Here is a 19,017-nt window from a genome sequence, read left to right as displayed (position 1 = left end):
GCAGGGCACAGTGGTGAATGCCTATAGTGCCAGCTACTTGGGAGGCTGAGGCAGGAGGATCACTTAAGCCTAGGAGTCAGAATCCAGCCTGGGTAGGGTAGTAAGACTCTGTCTCTAAACAGTAAAAGAAATGTCTACTAGAAAAGACAATTTGGTTGGATGGATGATGAGGAGACAGAAACAAGGAGAGAGGGTTATTCAGTATCAATCTATGCAAAAACAACTCGGATACATGAGTCAGGTTGTTTGAAAGAGGCTGTTTCATGAATGAGAACACATGAGAGAGCCAAATCCTTAGAAAAGACTGTGGTTACAGTCCTCATGTTGTTTATTAGACCTCTAGTCTTGCTTACTCAACTTATGCAATAGTGTATTGCATTTGGATTTTTTTGTTAAGTGAGTAAATTATAGTTCTTCCTGACATATAAACAAAGGTATTTATGTAATCAGGGTGGTGGCTAAATAGGTATGTATGTATGTAACAGCTTACAAAACTGCATACTTAAGATCAATGCACTTTATACGTATTACACTGACCATGTTTTATGCAAACGCATTGAAAAAGCCCTTAGTGTTCTTGAAGACTGAAGAGACTGAAGCTAAAATGGAATAGAGGAATTGGTTAGGTGGCAATTGTCACATCCATAAGGAAAACAAAGGTGATTTTTGTCTAAACTGGACATGTTGAAGACAGAAGGAAATTTGGAAGTTTGCTAAATACTTTAGAGATGGGATCAGTAGGACTTAGTGATGGTTTGGATATGAAAGATAGGAAGGGAGAATGATGATACTTAAGTTTCTGTGAATACCTGGGTGAAATCAGTAGACTATACTGATGGCTGGGATGTGGAAGTTGGAGCAAGGAGAAGCTGGTTCTCAGGAATCTAGGATGACTACCTGAATGGAATAACTGGGAAAGACTGGAGTAGAAGTACATTGAAATGAGAGATGAAGGGACAGATTTAATCAAGTGTTCAGTTTTGGGTATGTTAAATTTGAGGTGACTGTGAGGCAGGCAAATGAAGATGTCACATAACCTTTTGGCTACTTGGGCCTCATCTCATGATAGAGGCAGGTCTGGAAAAATACTAACACACAGAGAGAATTAAGGATGGAATTTTCCAGGAAAAGAATCTAGAAAGAGTAAAGGGTCCAGGACTGCCTCTTTAGAGACCGATATTTAGAAGCAAGGCAGAGAAAGAGAAGAGCAAAAAAGTATTAGGGAAACTATTATAAAAAGTAGGGGCCAGAGGATAGGAGGAAAACAAAGATTGTATGGGAAAACAGTTTCTAAGAGAAGTGTTTCCAATGGACAGGCAGGAGACGTAGTGTTGAACATTTCTGACAATTCCTCTTTAGCGTAAAGGAAGTCATTAACTACCTTAGTAAGAAAAAGTTCAGTGCAGTAATGGGAGCCAAAGTCTGATTGGAGCAGTCAGAAAAGAGAAGGGAAGTTATGGTAGTAGAAAGAGTGAGCAGAGACAACTCTTCTAAAGGAATACTGTAACTAAACTTGGTCATAAATGGAATGTGTTAAGGTACAAAGCAACAAATAGTTTTCACTACTGTTATATCTTAAGATAGCAGAACATTATTTAATGCTGGTAGAAACTATTTACATAAGAGGAAAAATATTCAAAAGATACTGATGAGAAAACTGACTTGAACAAAGCAAAAAAAAAAAATAACTCTTTGTATTGAAATAGAATTTTCAAGAAAATTACCACAAAATAAATTGGTTAAGTAATAATTTTTAGGTATTATTTTGCCATGCAACAGACAAAGAACATGGAAAGGAATTACTTATATTTAGTAATGGGGAATTGGGCACCCATCCACAGCTTCATTTTTAATCTTTGATATAATTCTCAATAAAGGATTATACATCTGAAGTTTAATTTGGCAAATTCTATGCAGCTGTTGCTTTGCGACAAAACTTGTTCTTTCTGCCTTCAAACTCAAGTCATCTCCTATATTTAAAGTGACTAGAATAGAACAACACTGAGCCAAGTGCCTACTCTTTCTCTGATTCTGTAATTAATAACATTCACCATTTTATGTTTGATTGCTTCATAATATTTCACATTTTAAAAGTTCAAGAACATTTCAAATGCTTTGATTTAGTAAACACATGTGGAAGCATATAATACCTTTAAATAGGGATCATATCTTAATTTTAGCAGGTAAACATGTTAGATATACTCCCTTCTAGATCCTGTACTTTTGTTTGTTTTGATTAGTTCCCCCTTTATTCCAATTACACTTTTTGGCTTTGTAGCTCAAACTTGCCTAAAATAGGAGTAACTTGGTATATAGAAATAGTGCGTAGCAGAATATACGAGAAATGAAAGGAAAACAAATGTACTTCTGTCTAATAGTAATCTTATTTTAAGAGAAAAATGGTTATTAAACGTTATTTATCAAGATGAAAATTGTTATTAAGAGAACAACTCCTATGAGAGAATATCTGTTGTGTATCACTTGTTGAAACAGAGGGAGCTTTAACTGTTCAGTAGAGCACTCTCTCTCCTAATCATCCTTTGGTAACTGGAATGTGTTCTTGTGTTACTTTCTCTTTTAACTTTATCCTCTATTATTTTACACAAGTAGCCACTAGACCAATAGAACTATGTGAGAGTATTGGGGAAAGTGTTCAATATATGGCAGTATATCTTATTTGTTGACATAAAAAAGCACTTTACTCCATACCGCCAATCATTTTATTGGCCCCTCTAGATCTCTAAAATGTGACTATCACCCTGAAAGTACACAAAACAAATGGTGTATTTACTCAAAGAACAGACAGGTTTGAGCATTAGACCAATCTAAGTCGTTTTATGAGGTTTTAATAATCTCTTTATTTCTTTGTGGATGAGAGAGGGATTCTTGCCCTAGGGTTATGGGGATGGTTGAATATATGACACCCAACACCTGCAGGTTAGATCAACAGCAGTTGATCTCCAGTTATCCACATATACTCACAGCTTCGGGGTAGAGAATACCACTCACTAAGCAGAGTCACAGAGGGGTAACACTCCTGAAGAGAGTCAGCAGCCAGAAGTTCAAGGGGTAGGGGTTATTGATGCATAAAGCAGGTGAGATGCCCTTTGGTTCCTCCAGGAGGATGTGATTGGCTTGGCTTATTTGAGCAATTCTGTAGTCTAGCGAGGTAATGAAAACTGCTATTCAGGAAACTGTGCCTGGTCTCCTTGATAAGGAGGGTTATTTTGACAGGGGACCTCATCCATGAAAGCAGAATGTGAAGGGAACTTACAAAAAGCCATTTTAGGACATCTTTATTTCATGCCATCTCAATTTCACCAGATATCAAGGCAGTACATAATACTGGGCCCTAGTTTTAGGCATTAAACTACATGTGACCACCTAGAATATACGGTGGGACATCACAGAGAAAGGCCAGGAATATGACAGGGAATCACATAAGTAGTTAAGAGTCAGTGAATATACGTGTGTATACATTTAAACATGAATAGTTATCGATTATGGCTAATATATCTAGCCATAAGCAATAAGAGTTAAGCCTCGATCTAATATGCAAAAATATTAACATGCTAATTTTTCCTACAAAATACTAGAATACCATCAGTATAGCACAAAGCTTGCCCAAAGACAGCAAACTGCCTGAAATTTCTACACACCTATTTTTAGTTCCAGTAGATTTTTTTCTGATGAGTTATGGTGTGAAGTTTTTTGTGTGGCTGTCATTGATTTAATGTTGAATTTATACTCTTTCATTAGAATAATAAATTCTTCCTTGCAATAGTTGGTAAAATTGCATTAGCCAAATTTAAATTAATTTGCAATCCAAGTGCATTTTCATCTTTATACAATGGATGACCAAGTCTTTTGCAGTAGCCTTAGCCTTCTCAGCCCAGCTGTGTAGCTCTGAAATCACTTGGTTAGTAATTAGGTGTTTATCAGATTCATTCTGAAAAGGCATGAGACAGTTATCTGACACAATTATCTTTGAAAATTGAATCCTCCATTTCTGGTCCTGCTGAGGACATTCAAAGGAGCAAGGAATGGTTTAAAGGTAAATGCCTTTCAAAAAGCCTTGGCTTCTAGTATGCACGCAACACAATTGACAGTCAGAAAAAATTTTCCCCGCCTTTCATGGGCAGCCTTTTGTGTGTGAATCTTTTTGTTACGTCTTTGTGCGTGTTGACATATGAAAATTACTTTTGACCTTCTCTTCTGTTACTTCATTAATGTCTCTCTTACTGGAGCATTATTTAATCGTCCGTCTGAAATTTAATGCTTGTTCCTTTTGTCCTCACCCTGCTGCTATAGCTTCATAAACTAACCCAACATAAGGAAAAGCAATCGCTAAGATTGACTAGGCTGTGTATGCCTTTAGAATAATAATATTTGTAGAGCTATTTGCTCTAAAGCAATGTAAAAATTTGCAGCTCATTTAAGTATTAATGGACAATATACTCATGGTTTAGAAATTAATATCACGCTTTAATATGAACAGTAAAAACGTAGGTATTCAGACACTAAAAAATCAAATCCAATGTAATAGATTTTAATGTCAATGTCACATCCATTTAAAAATGATCCTGTGACTCCTCTCCCAATAGTATTCAACTAATTTTAGGTTTCATACACATTCAAGGCAGTGTGTTTGCAATTAATTTCTGTACAAAATGAAAGCAAATGTGGATAAAAACTGAGTACATTTTACTCTGGTAAGTATCAGTAAATAGAATGTTTTGTAGGCATTCCATTTTTTTTTTAATCTACCACAAATTCTTTCCTAAGGTAAAGGCAATCTTCACAAACACCTAGATGTTATGAATATTATAGCTTTTATGTTTGTACTTCATCTTTTCTGCAAGCATATTAGTTCAGCCACATGTGTCTGTGTTCGTCCTACTGTTTTCATTCATCCTTCCATTAACTCAACAAATATTTAGTGATTTTTACATGGTAGACATGGTAATAGAATTATCAAATATTATAATACAGACCTTTGCCAGTTCATGACCTCCAGTTTTTCCAGTTCAGGTCCATGCTCATAGAGCTTTTGGCCAAAAATAGCATTTGTTCAGTTCATTCTTCAGCTTAAATGTCTGTTTTGCACACAAAACCATTTACATTTTGCTTCATTCTATTTTTTTATCTTCATCTTCAGTCACAACTTCCTACTTGTATTTATTTGAAATCCCATCCAAATGAAACCATCTATTGTTCTTCAAACATAAAGACTTTCCTCCGTGCCTCTGCACTGCTGGTGCTTTCCTTTATAATTTCCTTATTCTCTAGTCCTGAACTCTTTTGGCTCAGTCAACAACTACTGTTCTTTCAAATTCTATCTCTAAGTTCACTTCTGGGATGAACATTTTCCAATTTTTCAGAAACCTGCATACTTTGTTCTCTCTTTGATCTGATTGTATTTATACTGTTATATTCATATAAATTACCACTGTATTTAACTTATCTCCATCTGCTCCCCTGCCCTACTGTAAACTCTTCTTGGGTAGGCACTGTCATTTATTTTTGTATCTTAGGATGATGTATAATAAGTTCCCAAATAACATTTATTAAATTAATGAAATGTAGGCATACAAATATCATTTTAGTATAAATTTTGGTATAGTCATGTTTTTGTTTTAAAGACATTATTCCAATAGTGACATCATGTTCCATTAAATGTACTTTTTAAAAACCTCATCAGGCATTTGTACTTATTGAAATGTTAAAGTGCCACAAAGTGGATTTTTGTTTGTCTTTAATTTACATCGTAGCTAGTTTTAATTAAAGCTTTGGTCTCTAAAGTGAAAAAATTAGCAGACATTCTTTTTCATTTAGACTAAACAGAAGAGAATGATGACGGTGACACTCTCTAAAGGCAGGGTCATTCTGGAGGTAACTACCTCACTTGCTGTATACTCCATCTGTTATTAATGCCTGGATTTGCCAGCTAAACACGCTAAACAACTGTTCTGTTTCTCTAGTTTTCTCTCATTCTTGTGCTCTCTCACTCTCTTTTCTTCTTCCCACTCTACGCTTCTCCCTCTTAACATGTGTCAAGCCAGATCAGCTTCATATGTAACTTGTCTTCTACCAAACTAACATTCAGGCATTTTCTTCTATTTTTAATATCAGTCTAAGATAAATCTATCTAATCACAGGCAACATTTATTAGAGGAGTGATGTTACTGATGTGTATTTCCATCTTACATTTCTGGAATGAAGATATTGTTCAGAAAAATATGTCTGCTACTGAATTCACTTTAGGATGACCAGACATCATGTGTCCCACTAATTTTCATCAGAATGATGAAATGAACAATATGATTGAAGGTCAAGTGGGCATAGAATTCATCTGTCTGAGCTAGTGTAAGCGCAGCATTTTGAAAATTGCTTTTGTTTGAAAATTGCTTTCTTTTTGTCTTGGTGTACATGAGTATACTGTTAAGGAATCACATTCGTGAATCTGAACATTCATTTTGAAAAAAATACATGATATAGACAGTTTTAATTTTAGCTATAAAATAAGAAAAATATTCTGATAGGCTATATTTTATTGCTTTTTATTAGATCATCTTAAAATGTCTTTATTCTTGAAATAATTTTATTAATATAGGAATGCAATCTTAAGCAAGTCAGAAAACTAATTCTGCCTGAAGCAACCCTATAATTAAAGTGAAAGAAGATAATATGTCCGTTTTGCTGTCTTTATCTTTGCCTTTATGTTAGCAATACTAATAAACCTCATTATGTTTAGGGTGAAAAATTGATTCTAGCCTTTCTGCACTTACTGCTGTGTTTTTTCTCCCGCCCCCTACCCCTATGGATTTGTAAGTTTAATTTGCCATTGATTCTTTAATGATTATGGTAGCTACACTGGAGAAGCTAGTGTTTATCTTCATCATGCCCTGTGGTTAGACATTATGTTTATTTTTATACATATCTGCTTTTTCATCATTTTGATAACATAGTCTAGGCAGCAGTTGACAACCATCTTACTCTTATTGATTTTATATTTTAGTCTTGAAATTCACTTATGAATTCTAAGAATGCACTATATTAAAAATAGCTAATCCAAAAGTCATATAATCATTGCTTTAAACCAGGGTAAAGTGCTGGCTTAAACGTGCTGAACAGATATCAAACATTAAGTAGAACTTTTAAAGATTATTAGTTTGACTCTCTTCAGGCTTCATCTAGTACTTTATTTGAAGATGTCAATCAGTATTTTGAATACTTCACACGCAGGGTTATAAAAGCCATCTTATACTTCAGATTCTCATTTTGTAGTGATAAAATCATTATTTAGCCTTTCTTTGTAATGACCATCCTAAGATGATAATACAGTAAAACCTAAAGTACACAGAATATGTCTCCCAACCCTGAATACCAGCACCTGCTCTGGTGGAAGTGGTAAGGGAGTGAGGTGGATTGTGAGAGTACTTAGTTGTAAGTAGATTTACTGTGCTGGCTTTCTTGAATGCTAGCTGTGCCAATGGTGAAGTTGTCACATGGACAGGCTCAGGACCTCTGATTAGCCAGGATATTGCAGGCAGTGGAATTAGCTGTTGTTTTCTCCTTCCTGGAAGCACGGTTGTTTGGTAGAGTTGCTGCAATGGCCTGAGCTGGTTGGCTTCCTGCCAGAGGAGGTGTTTTCAAGAGAGCACCAGGAGATTTTGTAGTAGGGGGATCTAAGCTTGCCCTAAAATCTCAGATGATGGGTGGGACCATAGATCTCCTAAGAGTTTGTGTCTTTTGTGTTGATCTACCAGGACGGGTAGAGAAATACCATCAGGTAGGTATCATACTCTCCTTGGGTGAGGCGTGCCGCAGCCACTGTGCAATGGAGGAAGTGGTAAAAATTAAAATAAAAAATAAAGTACACAGAATAGGATGGTAAGGTATATTTTTGCTGATATAAAATTTAAAAGTACACAGAATAGGACGGTAAGGTATATTTTTGCTGATATAAAATTTAAAAGTACACAGACTAGGATGGTAAGGTATATTTTTGCTGGTATTTGGTATTTTAAAGTTTTTTCAGTGTAACTGATTAGTAACCAATTACATTGCAATGTCTTTAAACACAGTGAAATGTACAAGACAACAAGAAGTTAACATTTTTGGAAGTCTAGGAGTATAGCAGGTCAGCAGCATTAATGTTATCTCTGTTTGCCAAAATGCTGCTTTTCCCGAATTTGGTGTAGGTTGAAGGATAAGATTCTAAAAGGATGTGTGCTTCAGATTACTTATTTTTTCTCTGTATTATTAATCGATAACATATCTGTCTACATAAGACTAATAGATGTGCTATTTTAAGTATACTTACACATTATGTTTAAAAAAAGTCTTTGACTCTTTTTCCAGCTTCGAGCAGGTACTTAAGTACAATGTGGACTTAGAGTAAGAATCTCAAATTACCACATTTGCGATATACAGCCTGAGGCTTATCACTGTGCCCTGAGTCTCTTCACAGTGTGTTTAAAATTTCTGCATCCTGAAAATGTGATAAGAATTAATTAGTCTTTCATGAAATGAATGGAAGCTTAATTGGAAATAAGGCCCATGATCTGTCTAAATAAAACTGCTGTGATTTGCAATGTAGCTGTGCCTACATATACAGAATCTTTAAGAAATGAGGTGATGAGTTAGAGAATCTTGCTAATACCCTTAGTTCTGTAACTCCTGCTGAACTCTGCTGCCCAATTTTCAAGATTTGTCTTTGTCTTGTCATCACTCCTATACTTTGTATTCATAGATTCCATTCTTATTATTAATAGAATTAGTTCAAGAATAAAGACATTTTAAGATGATCTAATGAAAAGCAATAAAATATAGTCCATCAGAATATTTTTTCTTTTTTCTTTTACAGCCAAAATTAAAACTCTCTACATCATGCATTGTTTTTCAAAACAAATGTTCAAATTCATGAAGATGATTCCTTAAAAGTATACTCATGTACACCAAGACAAAAAGAAAGCAATTTTCAAACAAAAGCCATTTTCAAAATGCTGTGCTTACACTATTCTCAGTCTTAATTTTAAATTTATTTTCCAAGAGTCTTTTGTTCTTAGTTGCCATTCTTGCCTCATTTTGTAAAGCAAATCCAAGTACATAAGTGAAGTCAAAAAGTTAGTACTGATAGTGTAAGATGTAATAGTTTGGGGTTTAGCACAATTTAAACAGACTAAAGGTATAACATTTGACTGTTTTTAGGAGGAAAGAGTTTCCTAAATATACGTGAAATACTTAAATGCAATGTAAACAAAATATAGGTTGTTTTTAATACATGAAAATAATGAAATGTTTTAATTAATTCAGACTTAAAATTGTGCTTCATGTACTCTAATTTTTATGTGCATCTTATTTTAAAATAATATACTTATTATCGGAAGTTTGACAGTATACTAACTTAAAAAAGAGCTTGGTAGTAATTTGTCCAGTTTGCCTTGTCTGTTTGAAAGCATCAATCCTGCATTTTTCAAAGGTATTATATACTTCTGACTTTTTAAATTTCAAGTCAAATCCATGAAATGCACTTCCAACTAAACAGAAGTAGCAGCAAATTATCAGTAAACAATGGACTTGTATACACATTATTACTCAACACAACTCTAGTAGATATAGATTAGCCAATTTATAACACACACACACACACACACACACACACACACACACACACGCAAAAACACTTCTTATCAAGTTTTCCATTTCCTAGCTTGAGATTTTGGAAACACTGTGTACCACTGCATACCTGCTAGAATAGTCACAACCTAGAACACTGATAACACCAGCTGATAGCAAGGATGTTGAGCAACAGGAACTCCTATTCATTACTAGAGGAAAGGCAAATGGTGTAGCCACTTAGAACGACAATTTGAAAGTTTCTTGCAACAATAAGTTTTGTCTTACCATATAATTGAGCAATCACATGATTTTTATTTACCCAGATGTGTTTAAAACAGCTCCACACAAAAACCTGCATATGGGTATTTATACCAGCTTTATTCATAATCACCATAATTTGGAAGAACTCCAGATGTCCTTCAATAGGTAAATGGAAAACAAACCATGGTACATCCAGACAAGGGAATGTTATTCAGAGCTGAAAAGACATTACCTGTCAAGACATGAAAAGAAAAAACATGGAGGAAACTTAAATGTATATTGATTATTAAGTGTACGTCATATGTAGCCAATTTTAAAAGGCTGCGTACTTTATGGTTACACCTATATGACATTTCAAGAAAGGCAGAACTATGGAGATAATAAAGAGATCAGTGGTTTCTAGGACTTAGGAAGGAGGAGGGATGTAGATGAAGTACATAGGATTTTGTGGCCAGTGAAACTATTCTGTATAATACCATGATATTTGCCATTTGTCATATACATTTGTTCAAACCCATAAAATGCACAGCATCAAGAGTAAACCTTAATGTAAACTATGGACTTTGGATGGTAATGGTGTGTTAATGTAGGCTGATCAGTTTTAACAAATGCACCATTCTGGTGGGAGTTGTCAATGGGGGAGGCTATGCAAGGGCAGGGAATGAAATTGTGTAAGAGCCAGAAGTTAAAGATAAACCTCTGTGTCTTCCACTCAGTTTTGCTCTAAACCTAAAGCTACTGTAAAAAGTAAAATCTATTAAAAGCAAACCAAAACTTCAAATTACTGAAGTGATATGTGTACAATAGCTAATAATGCAATTCCCATTTCTGATTTGTAATTTCTGATTTGTGGGTATTACCTTAAAAATCATATTATGTTCTTAGCCACTTACTACATACGTTCACAGAACTGGTCCTGGATAATGAAAATGTATTTGAGGAAAATTAATCATAAAACCTTACAGATATTCAAAATACTGTCTGCCTGTTGCATAATATAACTTGGGGGAATTCAATCAATTATAAGTATTTGTACTTTCAGGTTTATTTTCTTATGATAATTGCATTCATTTTAAAGTGAAAATGTGCATGTTTGATTTGGCTCTTTATTTTATCAATATCTGCCTGCTACAAACAAGCTATAAGTAACTATTAATAAACAACAGATAAATGTAATTAGCCACAGACATTAAAATCTCATTTTTAATAAATGTATTATAAAATATCATTTAACAAATGTAACCATTCTAAATTTTAATTACTATGCAAGTCATAAATATCCTTAAGATTCATACACATTTTCATTTACATCAAGAGCTAAGATACAACTGCGTATACACATTTAAGAAATCAGAGGTCTAGGGTTTATTCCAAACAGGACTCTATGTCTAGGACACTCAGCAATCAATTGGAAAAGGAATCTGAGAAACTCCTTAGGCAAGCAGAAACCAAGAAGATAGGGCAACTATTACATCAAAATGCAGCCAAGCAGAAATGACCAGTATCCAGTATACTTACACATTTTCTGTGGAGAAACAAATCATTTATACTTCACTGAGGAATGTGATCATAAGCCAAAACATTCAATGGATAACCCAGTAAAAGAGATTTTGGACAAACTAACAACTGCATAGTATGGATAAAAGAGTAAAAATATTCATCTAGGTTTATAATGTAGGTATATAATATCAGTGATGAGTGATAAGGTAGGATAAGGAGAGTTACAAGAACATTAGCCCCAAGACAAAGAAGTCAGGCAATAAATATGAAAGTACAGTAACCAAGTATATTTTTTGAGGCAAGGTTCTAACTCAGATCGAAGTTGCTTACAGATAATTTTCGAGACAGGAAATAATCCCTAAATATCTCAAGTAAAGTCAGGTGATTGTAGCTGTCTGGATAGAGGATTAGACACCTTTGCTGGAGGAAAACTTGGCAATTACCTCTGCATTGATAAGTCATAAAATAAGTACAGCTCAAATCAAATAGACAAAATAGCTATGTCCAGTTAACGGACAGTAATAAATTAGTAACCTCTTTTCACTTTGTTATTCTGAGTGTCACAAAAATAAATGTTAGAACTTCACTGCGGAGGATAAATTACTTTTCATATAGTACTAGATTTTTTTTTACCTATTTTTTACTAAATAGTAAAAATATTCTTAAAAGATTAAGTCCTTCTACTTCCCAACTCTCAAATCTAAAATTTGCCAAGTGCTGCCAAGTACACTTGTATATTCCAACCAGAGTTATCTTCTATATTATTCATATCATATTATCAGTTTTTAAAAATACATATTTTATTGCGTTTAAGGTTTTGGGGTACATGTGAAGAACATTTAAGATTGTTGCATAGGTACACACATGTCAATGTAGTTTTCTGCCTTCCTCTCCATCACCTATATAGGGCATTTCTCCCCATGCAATTCTTCCCCAACTCCTCACCCCCTGCTGTCCCTCCCCTGTATCCCTCCCACAGACCCCAGTATGTGATGCTCCCCTCCCTGTGTCCATGGGCTCTTATTGTTCAACACCCACCTGTGAGTGAGAACATGCAGTGTTTGGTTTTCTGTTCTTGTGTCAGTTGGCTGAGAATGATGGTTTCCAGGTTCATCTATGTCCCTACAAAGGACATGAACTCATCGTTTTTTTATGGCTACATAGTATTCCATGGTGTATATGTGCCACATTTTCCCTGTCCAGTCTGTCATCGATGGACATTTGGGTTAGTTCTAAGTCTTTGCTATTGTAAACAGTGCTGTAATGAACATTCGTGTGCATGTGTCCGTATAATAGAACACTTTATAATCCTTTGGATATATACCCAGTGATGGGATTGCTGGGTCAAATGGAATTTCTATTTCTAGGTCCTTGAGGAATCACCACACTGTCTTCCACAATGGTTGAACTAATTTATACTCCCACCAACAGTGTAAAAGTGTTACTATTTCTCCACATCCTCTCCAGCATATGTTGTCTCCAGACTTTTTAATGATCGCCATTCTAACTGGCGTGAGATGGTATCTCAATGTAGTTTTGATCTGCAGATCATATTATCTATTATTAAAATATGCAGTAGCTCTTCATTACCTACATTACTTATCCCATTTTATAAGCTCCCAATTACATTACTTTTTGGCAAACCCCATCATCCAGCCAAACAACTACTTTCCTTAGGAGTAGCCTAAAGGTATCATTATATCATGGGAATATATCTGTATCTACCTATCTATGATAAAATTTATATATAAATAAACATACCACAGAATTTATGTATATGCATACCATCTTTGAAAATTTGGTTATTTTGTCCTCTCTAAATATTGTTTTATTTTCCACTTACTAGATATTATCTCGTATCTTAAAATGCCACTTCTTCCATATAAGCTTGGTCAATTGTCCCTGGCAAAATTAACCAGTCGTCTATATTGCTATCATTTGTTATTATCTTGTAAAAGCCCTCAATTATTGTGAGCTTTGTTGCTTACAGGATGCTATCTTGTGTTTCCCTGTCATATTCAGAATAGACTACCTAATAACTTTTAAAAATCTGTTTGTGAATTCACATAATTAAGGTAGCTTCAAGGTGTCTATGCACCTGAGTGAAGAGCAACTTTGTGGTTTTGTTTTCTGCTATACATCCAAAGCAGCATAGTGCTTGACTCATTATAATGAGTTTGTAAGTATTTATTTAATGAATGATTAACTTCAGAGTTTTCTAAATGTGATGAGGGTGTTCCAATTAAATTGGTGGAAAATCAAAGTAAAATTCATTTATCTGACTTATCTGGCATCCTTAAAATTAGAGAAAGCCAAGGAATCATTTGTGATTAATATCTGACTTGCAAATGAGTTTTCAAAATTAATAAATACCACATTTGTTCAGTATCATGAAATATCTGCACAATTCATTCAATTATGTAATAATTTTAATTATGTTCCATCATTTCAAAAAATAACATTTCAAACCTATTTGAACTGCAATGTTTCACAAAATATTTTGACATTCTCTTTCCCTCAACATAAATAACTGTTAAAAAAATAATAATTTTGTTGTTGCTTTATTATCTCCCTAGATAACACATATCTATCACTGGCTGGGTGTAATGCAAGCAAGGGACAAAGATGAAATGGAAACATGCTCCTTTTTTGGTCATAATATCACTCCTCAGCTTATCCCCAAATCACCTGCTTCTGGCCCAGCTTATCCCAGGTAAGTGCCATGCATTTGTTTCATCAACACTTAACCAGTATTCCTGATTTGCTTTAAATTCACTTTTTATTGTGTGTGTTATGAATCAAATTTGTTCATTTTCTTTGCAACTTGTAAGTCCGTGTGAATGTCTTCTTGAGTATGAGTGCTGATCAATTTCAGGGATCGAATTATTATTCTTGAATAGAGAGCACTTTATTAATTCCCAAGAGGAACAGAACGTTGAGAAATACTCACTGTGCTGAGACGTGTAAGGAGTGTTATATTAACTAAGTGAATTAGAGTGGCAGAAGTAAAATTACAGAAAGGAAAAGATGCACAAAGAAAACCTAAGCTACAATGCATGTCAGTACCATAGAAAAGGAACATCAAAAAAGTGAAACATGGAAAACTGACATTTCTTAGAGTAGTAACATGTTAATTAACAGGCTGAACAATGTAAGAATAAAAGTGCACCAGGGTGCTGTGTTGCTACCATAATTACCACTGTATAGATACAGCTTAAGTATAATTCTCCTTAAACTGTATGGCCAACTGATAACTCCTACAGGTCAAAAAATTTAGTCCATGGTGTCATTATTGAGCAGGATATCAAAATTTAAAATTGTTAAGTGAAGTTTGAACTACCTTTGATTGAACTACACAAATAATTCCTTGGTTTTCTCTACTTTTAAGGATGACAGATAAGTCAGATAAATGAATTTTACTTTGATTTTCCACCAATTTAGTTGGAACTACTATCGAGTGGAGAAGGAATGTATGTATGAGTATATATGGTCTGAAGGTACAAGGTTTATCTAGGTAATAAAAAATATTACCTTTTTATTCAAAAGGATATTGCGTAATTTTAGAGAAGACAAATCAACTTGAACACCTAGGTGCAAAATCTGTCAAACCTCTGTGATTACTATTTTACATGCAAATACTTCTAATGTATATGACTTCATTGTCTAATATAATATGTAAATTGGTTACAAAGGTGATAGTTTGGTCATCAGTTAGTTAAAAAATACACCACACAAATTGATTACTCAGGGCCCATTGAAGGCAACACTTTCTTAAAAAGAAATAAAGGTAACCCCAAATGGGATGCATACAGTTAGATGCCCTCTTTTTTCAGGACTACAGAGTTCAAGAATCATTTCAAAGTAATTTCCCTGTCAAAAGAAGTATGCTGTTAGCTTTTCAAAAAGAACACCTACAGAGCGGAAGTCATTTTCATAACTGCCTTCATCTAGGAGCACTGGCTCCAGGCAAGGGAGAAAATCTTCCGAAAGAACTCATTGGCCTTAGAATGTCCCCTCCTTCCCATTAATCTCAGAATGTAGAGAAGTCTTGATTCTTCTCATTGTTTTTCTAGCTTTAATATGTTTGTTAGATACCTTGAATCTGGATTGAATTGAGCATATCTCAGAGGAGGCAAAAACTTTGAAGGCAAAAAATCAGTGTCTTTTTTAAAGCAAAACATAGTTTCTTATTCAACTGATTCATTTCTTTGAAGAAAACAAAATCTGCTTCATCAGACATGTATTTCTAATAATAAACAATCGGATGAAAAAATATAACCTGCTCCTAAAAAGATAAGGAGAATTTTATATTCTGTAGTACTTGGCTCCATGAGTTAGCATTAGCCAAGATGTCTACAGGAACAAGATTTCTCAGGGTACAAAAAAAAAGGATCAATTAAAACACTGGCACAATGCAGATTATTTTATTACCACATCAATGAAGTAGTTTTTACTTCAAGCTGTGGCTAGGTAACTTGGTGTAATTAAATATTAAAATACTTGAACATAATGTCTGGAATTGATTTATTGCCCCATTCAGGTTTTTTTTCATTTTTTATTTTGTCTCCCTGTATAATACATTTTTAAAACTGCTGTTATGCTTCATAACATTGTATATGAAATGGTTGGTATATGAGAAAGCAAACAAATTACTTGTATATAGTAAATCAAGAAATACTCTTATTGTTGAAAATAAATTGGTTTAGAGGAAAGGAATGATGAAGAAATGGATTCTAAGAATAATTGGGCTTTGTCAACCATTCGAATTGTTGCTTGCATTGCATGTTGAGCCCATTAAAACCCACCTCCTTTTTATTAGAACCACTGGATAACCACTGGTAGATATTTTTCATGTTAATTTACTTCATCTCTAATTCACAAATGAAATACATTCTTAAACCAAGTAAGGTTATCTGTTTATACGGGCTGTTTCTGGACTATGCCTCATCATGACTTAATATCTGCTAGAAAAGTATACATTTTAAACATCTACCTTTTATGGCCAAAGGTGTCAGGAAGACAATGAAAAGCAAGTGTTAAGTGACATGTTGTTAAAGCATACATTTTACATATAGTGGAATTGAACTAGAAATTTTTAAAAACCTCCATGGTAAAAAAATAAAGTTCAATTCTAGGTTTATATTGCAATGTTTTAAATGAAAATACATCAAGGAAAACCCACAGGGTTGTATTTCTATTTGAATAAATCAGACAGGCCACTTTAAAGTTAGGCATGATTTATTTTTTCCCCTCCATTCTCTAAATGTGCAGCAGTGTTGTCCTTCATTAAAGGTGCAGGTGCTGACTGGGTTATTTCCTTGTCCCTGACTCATGTCAACAAGCCTTGAGTGTGAAATTTTCTGAAATGATTTACTGCTTATCTGCCCCACCCATCCATTGACCACCACTTTATTATCTTGTTATTATATCCCAGGAAAGAGAACTGAAAATAGCTGTTAACCAGGTCTGAATCATCCATAAATAAATTATAAATTGTGGAAAAAAAAATCATCATGCAAAATTTTAGAAATTACAACGAATGTGTACATACAACCCCCACATATTTCTAAGTTTTGTTTTTGTGTTAGTTTTTGTATGCTCAATACATTTTGAATAGACTTCAGGATTAACTTCAGATTTTTTAAAAATCTTCTTTATAATGTGAACACAAATTGAAATTAAATAAATTCCAGAAGTCTTAATGTAATAGAAAGAATCTTTAGGAATTTCTTTTGGGATACTTTATTTAACAAGTATGTTGCATGCATGCATCTTACAAAGTTTATGATTCACAGGTATATTGTTTTCCAATATTTGCGATTAGTTTCTATGGCAAAGTAACTATGGACAATGATTAGGAAAGTGTATGTCCTTTAAAACCTATAGAGATTGCTTGTTCATAGGCAAGAGTTTAATTTTTTAAATTGCACTAACTGTTTAGAAAGTCAGTTATTTTTAAAAAAACATAAAAACTTACCATTATTGCATCAAATGTTGCTATAAAAGTACTTAAATGTTCTTAACTCTTAAATTATGCATTGATAGAGGTATTTATTATACACAAAGTAATCTGACTTTACATGCTACTTGACAAATTTGTCTGACTAGGAAATTGTCTCTCAACATGTTTTTCATGATTTGCTTTTTCAGAAGCACCAGAGATGTTTCTTAAAAATAAAGATTCCTAGGGTTAATGGCACAATCACTGAAATAAAGAGCTTGGGTTTGAAGCCCAGGGATCTGCAGTTTTACAAGTATCTATAAATTACCTAACAGGCAGAAAATTTGAGAACCTCTGCCTTAGGTGGTTGAGTTGATTTGGTTTTAATGTTGAGTACACTTAAAGAATGTTTATTCTCTGAGGACATATTTTCATGAGGAAGGGAAAAAGTTATTTGGAGATCTTTGTTTTCTATATTGCAAGGATTTGGAGAAGCAGATTTGGTGCCACTACTGGTTTTTTTTTGCTTTGGTTTTGCTTATTTTTTTTTTGCTATCTTCATCTCAGAGTAATATTTCTAGATTGAAAAACATAATAGATCCTATTGGATGAAAGGCATTAGCTCAATACAGAAAGCAGATCAGTGAAAATTAACCTATATTATTGAAACTGACTTTACAAAATTCTAAGTTAAGTTTCACTAGTGGGTACAATTCCCCCTACATTTTGTCCAAGCCTTAGTAAAACCTTAAACCAGACATTAAGTAGTTGGGAATTTATAATAAAGTAGAATAATATGTTAATTAGGTAAATATTCTATAAAAGGAAGCTAAAAACCATGGCTGCATTATGACTTACAGAAGCCTTAGACAATTTTTCCTTTATGGACCCCTTTTACCATAAAATCATCTTAAAAGTACGTCGATATCAACATGACTTATACCCAAATGTGATGCCTAAAACCATTAGTCACTATGAATAAAATGTAACAAAAACTTACCTTTACACATTTCTGTAAACTACATAGAAGAAAACCATAACATAAGAGAAACCAAATATTCTCTGAATGTTACTTTTTATCGTTCAATTTGAACAATAATAATGGACTTACCCAGTTTAAAAAGCTGTCAGATGGGTGTTCTCTTGCTGATGGCTCACTTTCCAACATGCTGTGTTTCCTGTCCTCTATTCTTCTGCAAAGTTTAATGAGCTAGTGCCAGTTGTGGGCTAATGGAACCCATGAAAGAGATCTGCTGCTTGTGGTGCTTCACAAAGGTTGCAGAGGGCTCATCCCTAATCACATTGCATGCCTATGTGTTTGTTTATGTGTATGTGCATATACACACATACACACACACATGTGCCTACAAATCGTGAAGGTCTCTTGTTACATACTCAGGATATTTATCTACTGTTAAACTCCTGTGATTGGATGCATTTATTTATTTTCCCTCCACTCTGCCCATTGATTTAGTAATTGATCATAATGTCAATCATTTTTGAAATACCTGAGCAAGTACTTTCTTCCTTTTTTTTTCCTGTTGTTTTTTGTTTGTGTCTTTGTTTGTTTTGTTCGAGAAAATAAAACTCCCCCGAAGATGAGAAATGGAAGTCAGTTAGTCAGTTCCCATTTATTTGTGTTTTGCACAAAACTGCTCAACAGTACTTTAGGGATATGTCCAGGTAAAAGT

General features: G+C 34.0%; 1 protein-coding gene across 6 annotated transcripts in view; it reads left to right on the top strand.

The window, feature by feature from the left end:
• The window catches only part of ROBO1 (roundabout guidance receptor 1), a 1,106,753-nt gene that overhangs the window by 134,893 nt on the left and 952,843 nt on the right, over positions 1–19,017 (top strand). For all 6 annotated transcript variants that reach the window (XM_032276635.1, XM_032276644.1, XM_032276638.1 and 3 more), the window contains exon 2: positions 13,962–14,098. In XM_032276635.1, the coding sequence (XP_032132526.1) occupies positions 14,011–14,098 (88 nt within the window). In that variant the 5' untranslated portion in view covers positions 13,962–14,010. The remainder of the gene's footprint in view (positions 1–13,961; positions 14,099–19,017) is intronic.

This window comes from Sapajus apella, unplaced genomic scaffold (assembly GCF_009761245.1).
Source record: "Sapajus apella isolate SASKATOON/1434 unplaced genomic scaffold, GSC_monkey_1.0 scaffold8, whole genome shotgun sequence".
In the NCBI taxonomy this organism is placed as follows: Eukaryota; Metazoa; Chordata; class Mammalia; order Primates; family Cebidae; genus Sapajus; species Sapajus apella.
The sequence above is the reverse complement of the archived record's forward strand: the minus strand, read 5'-3'. Positions and strand labels throughout refer to the sequence as shown.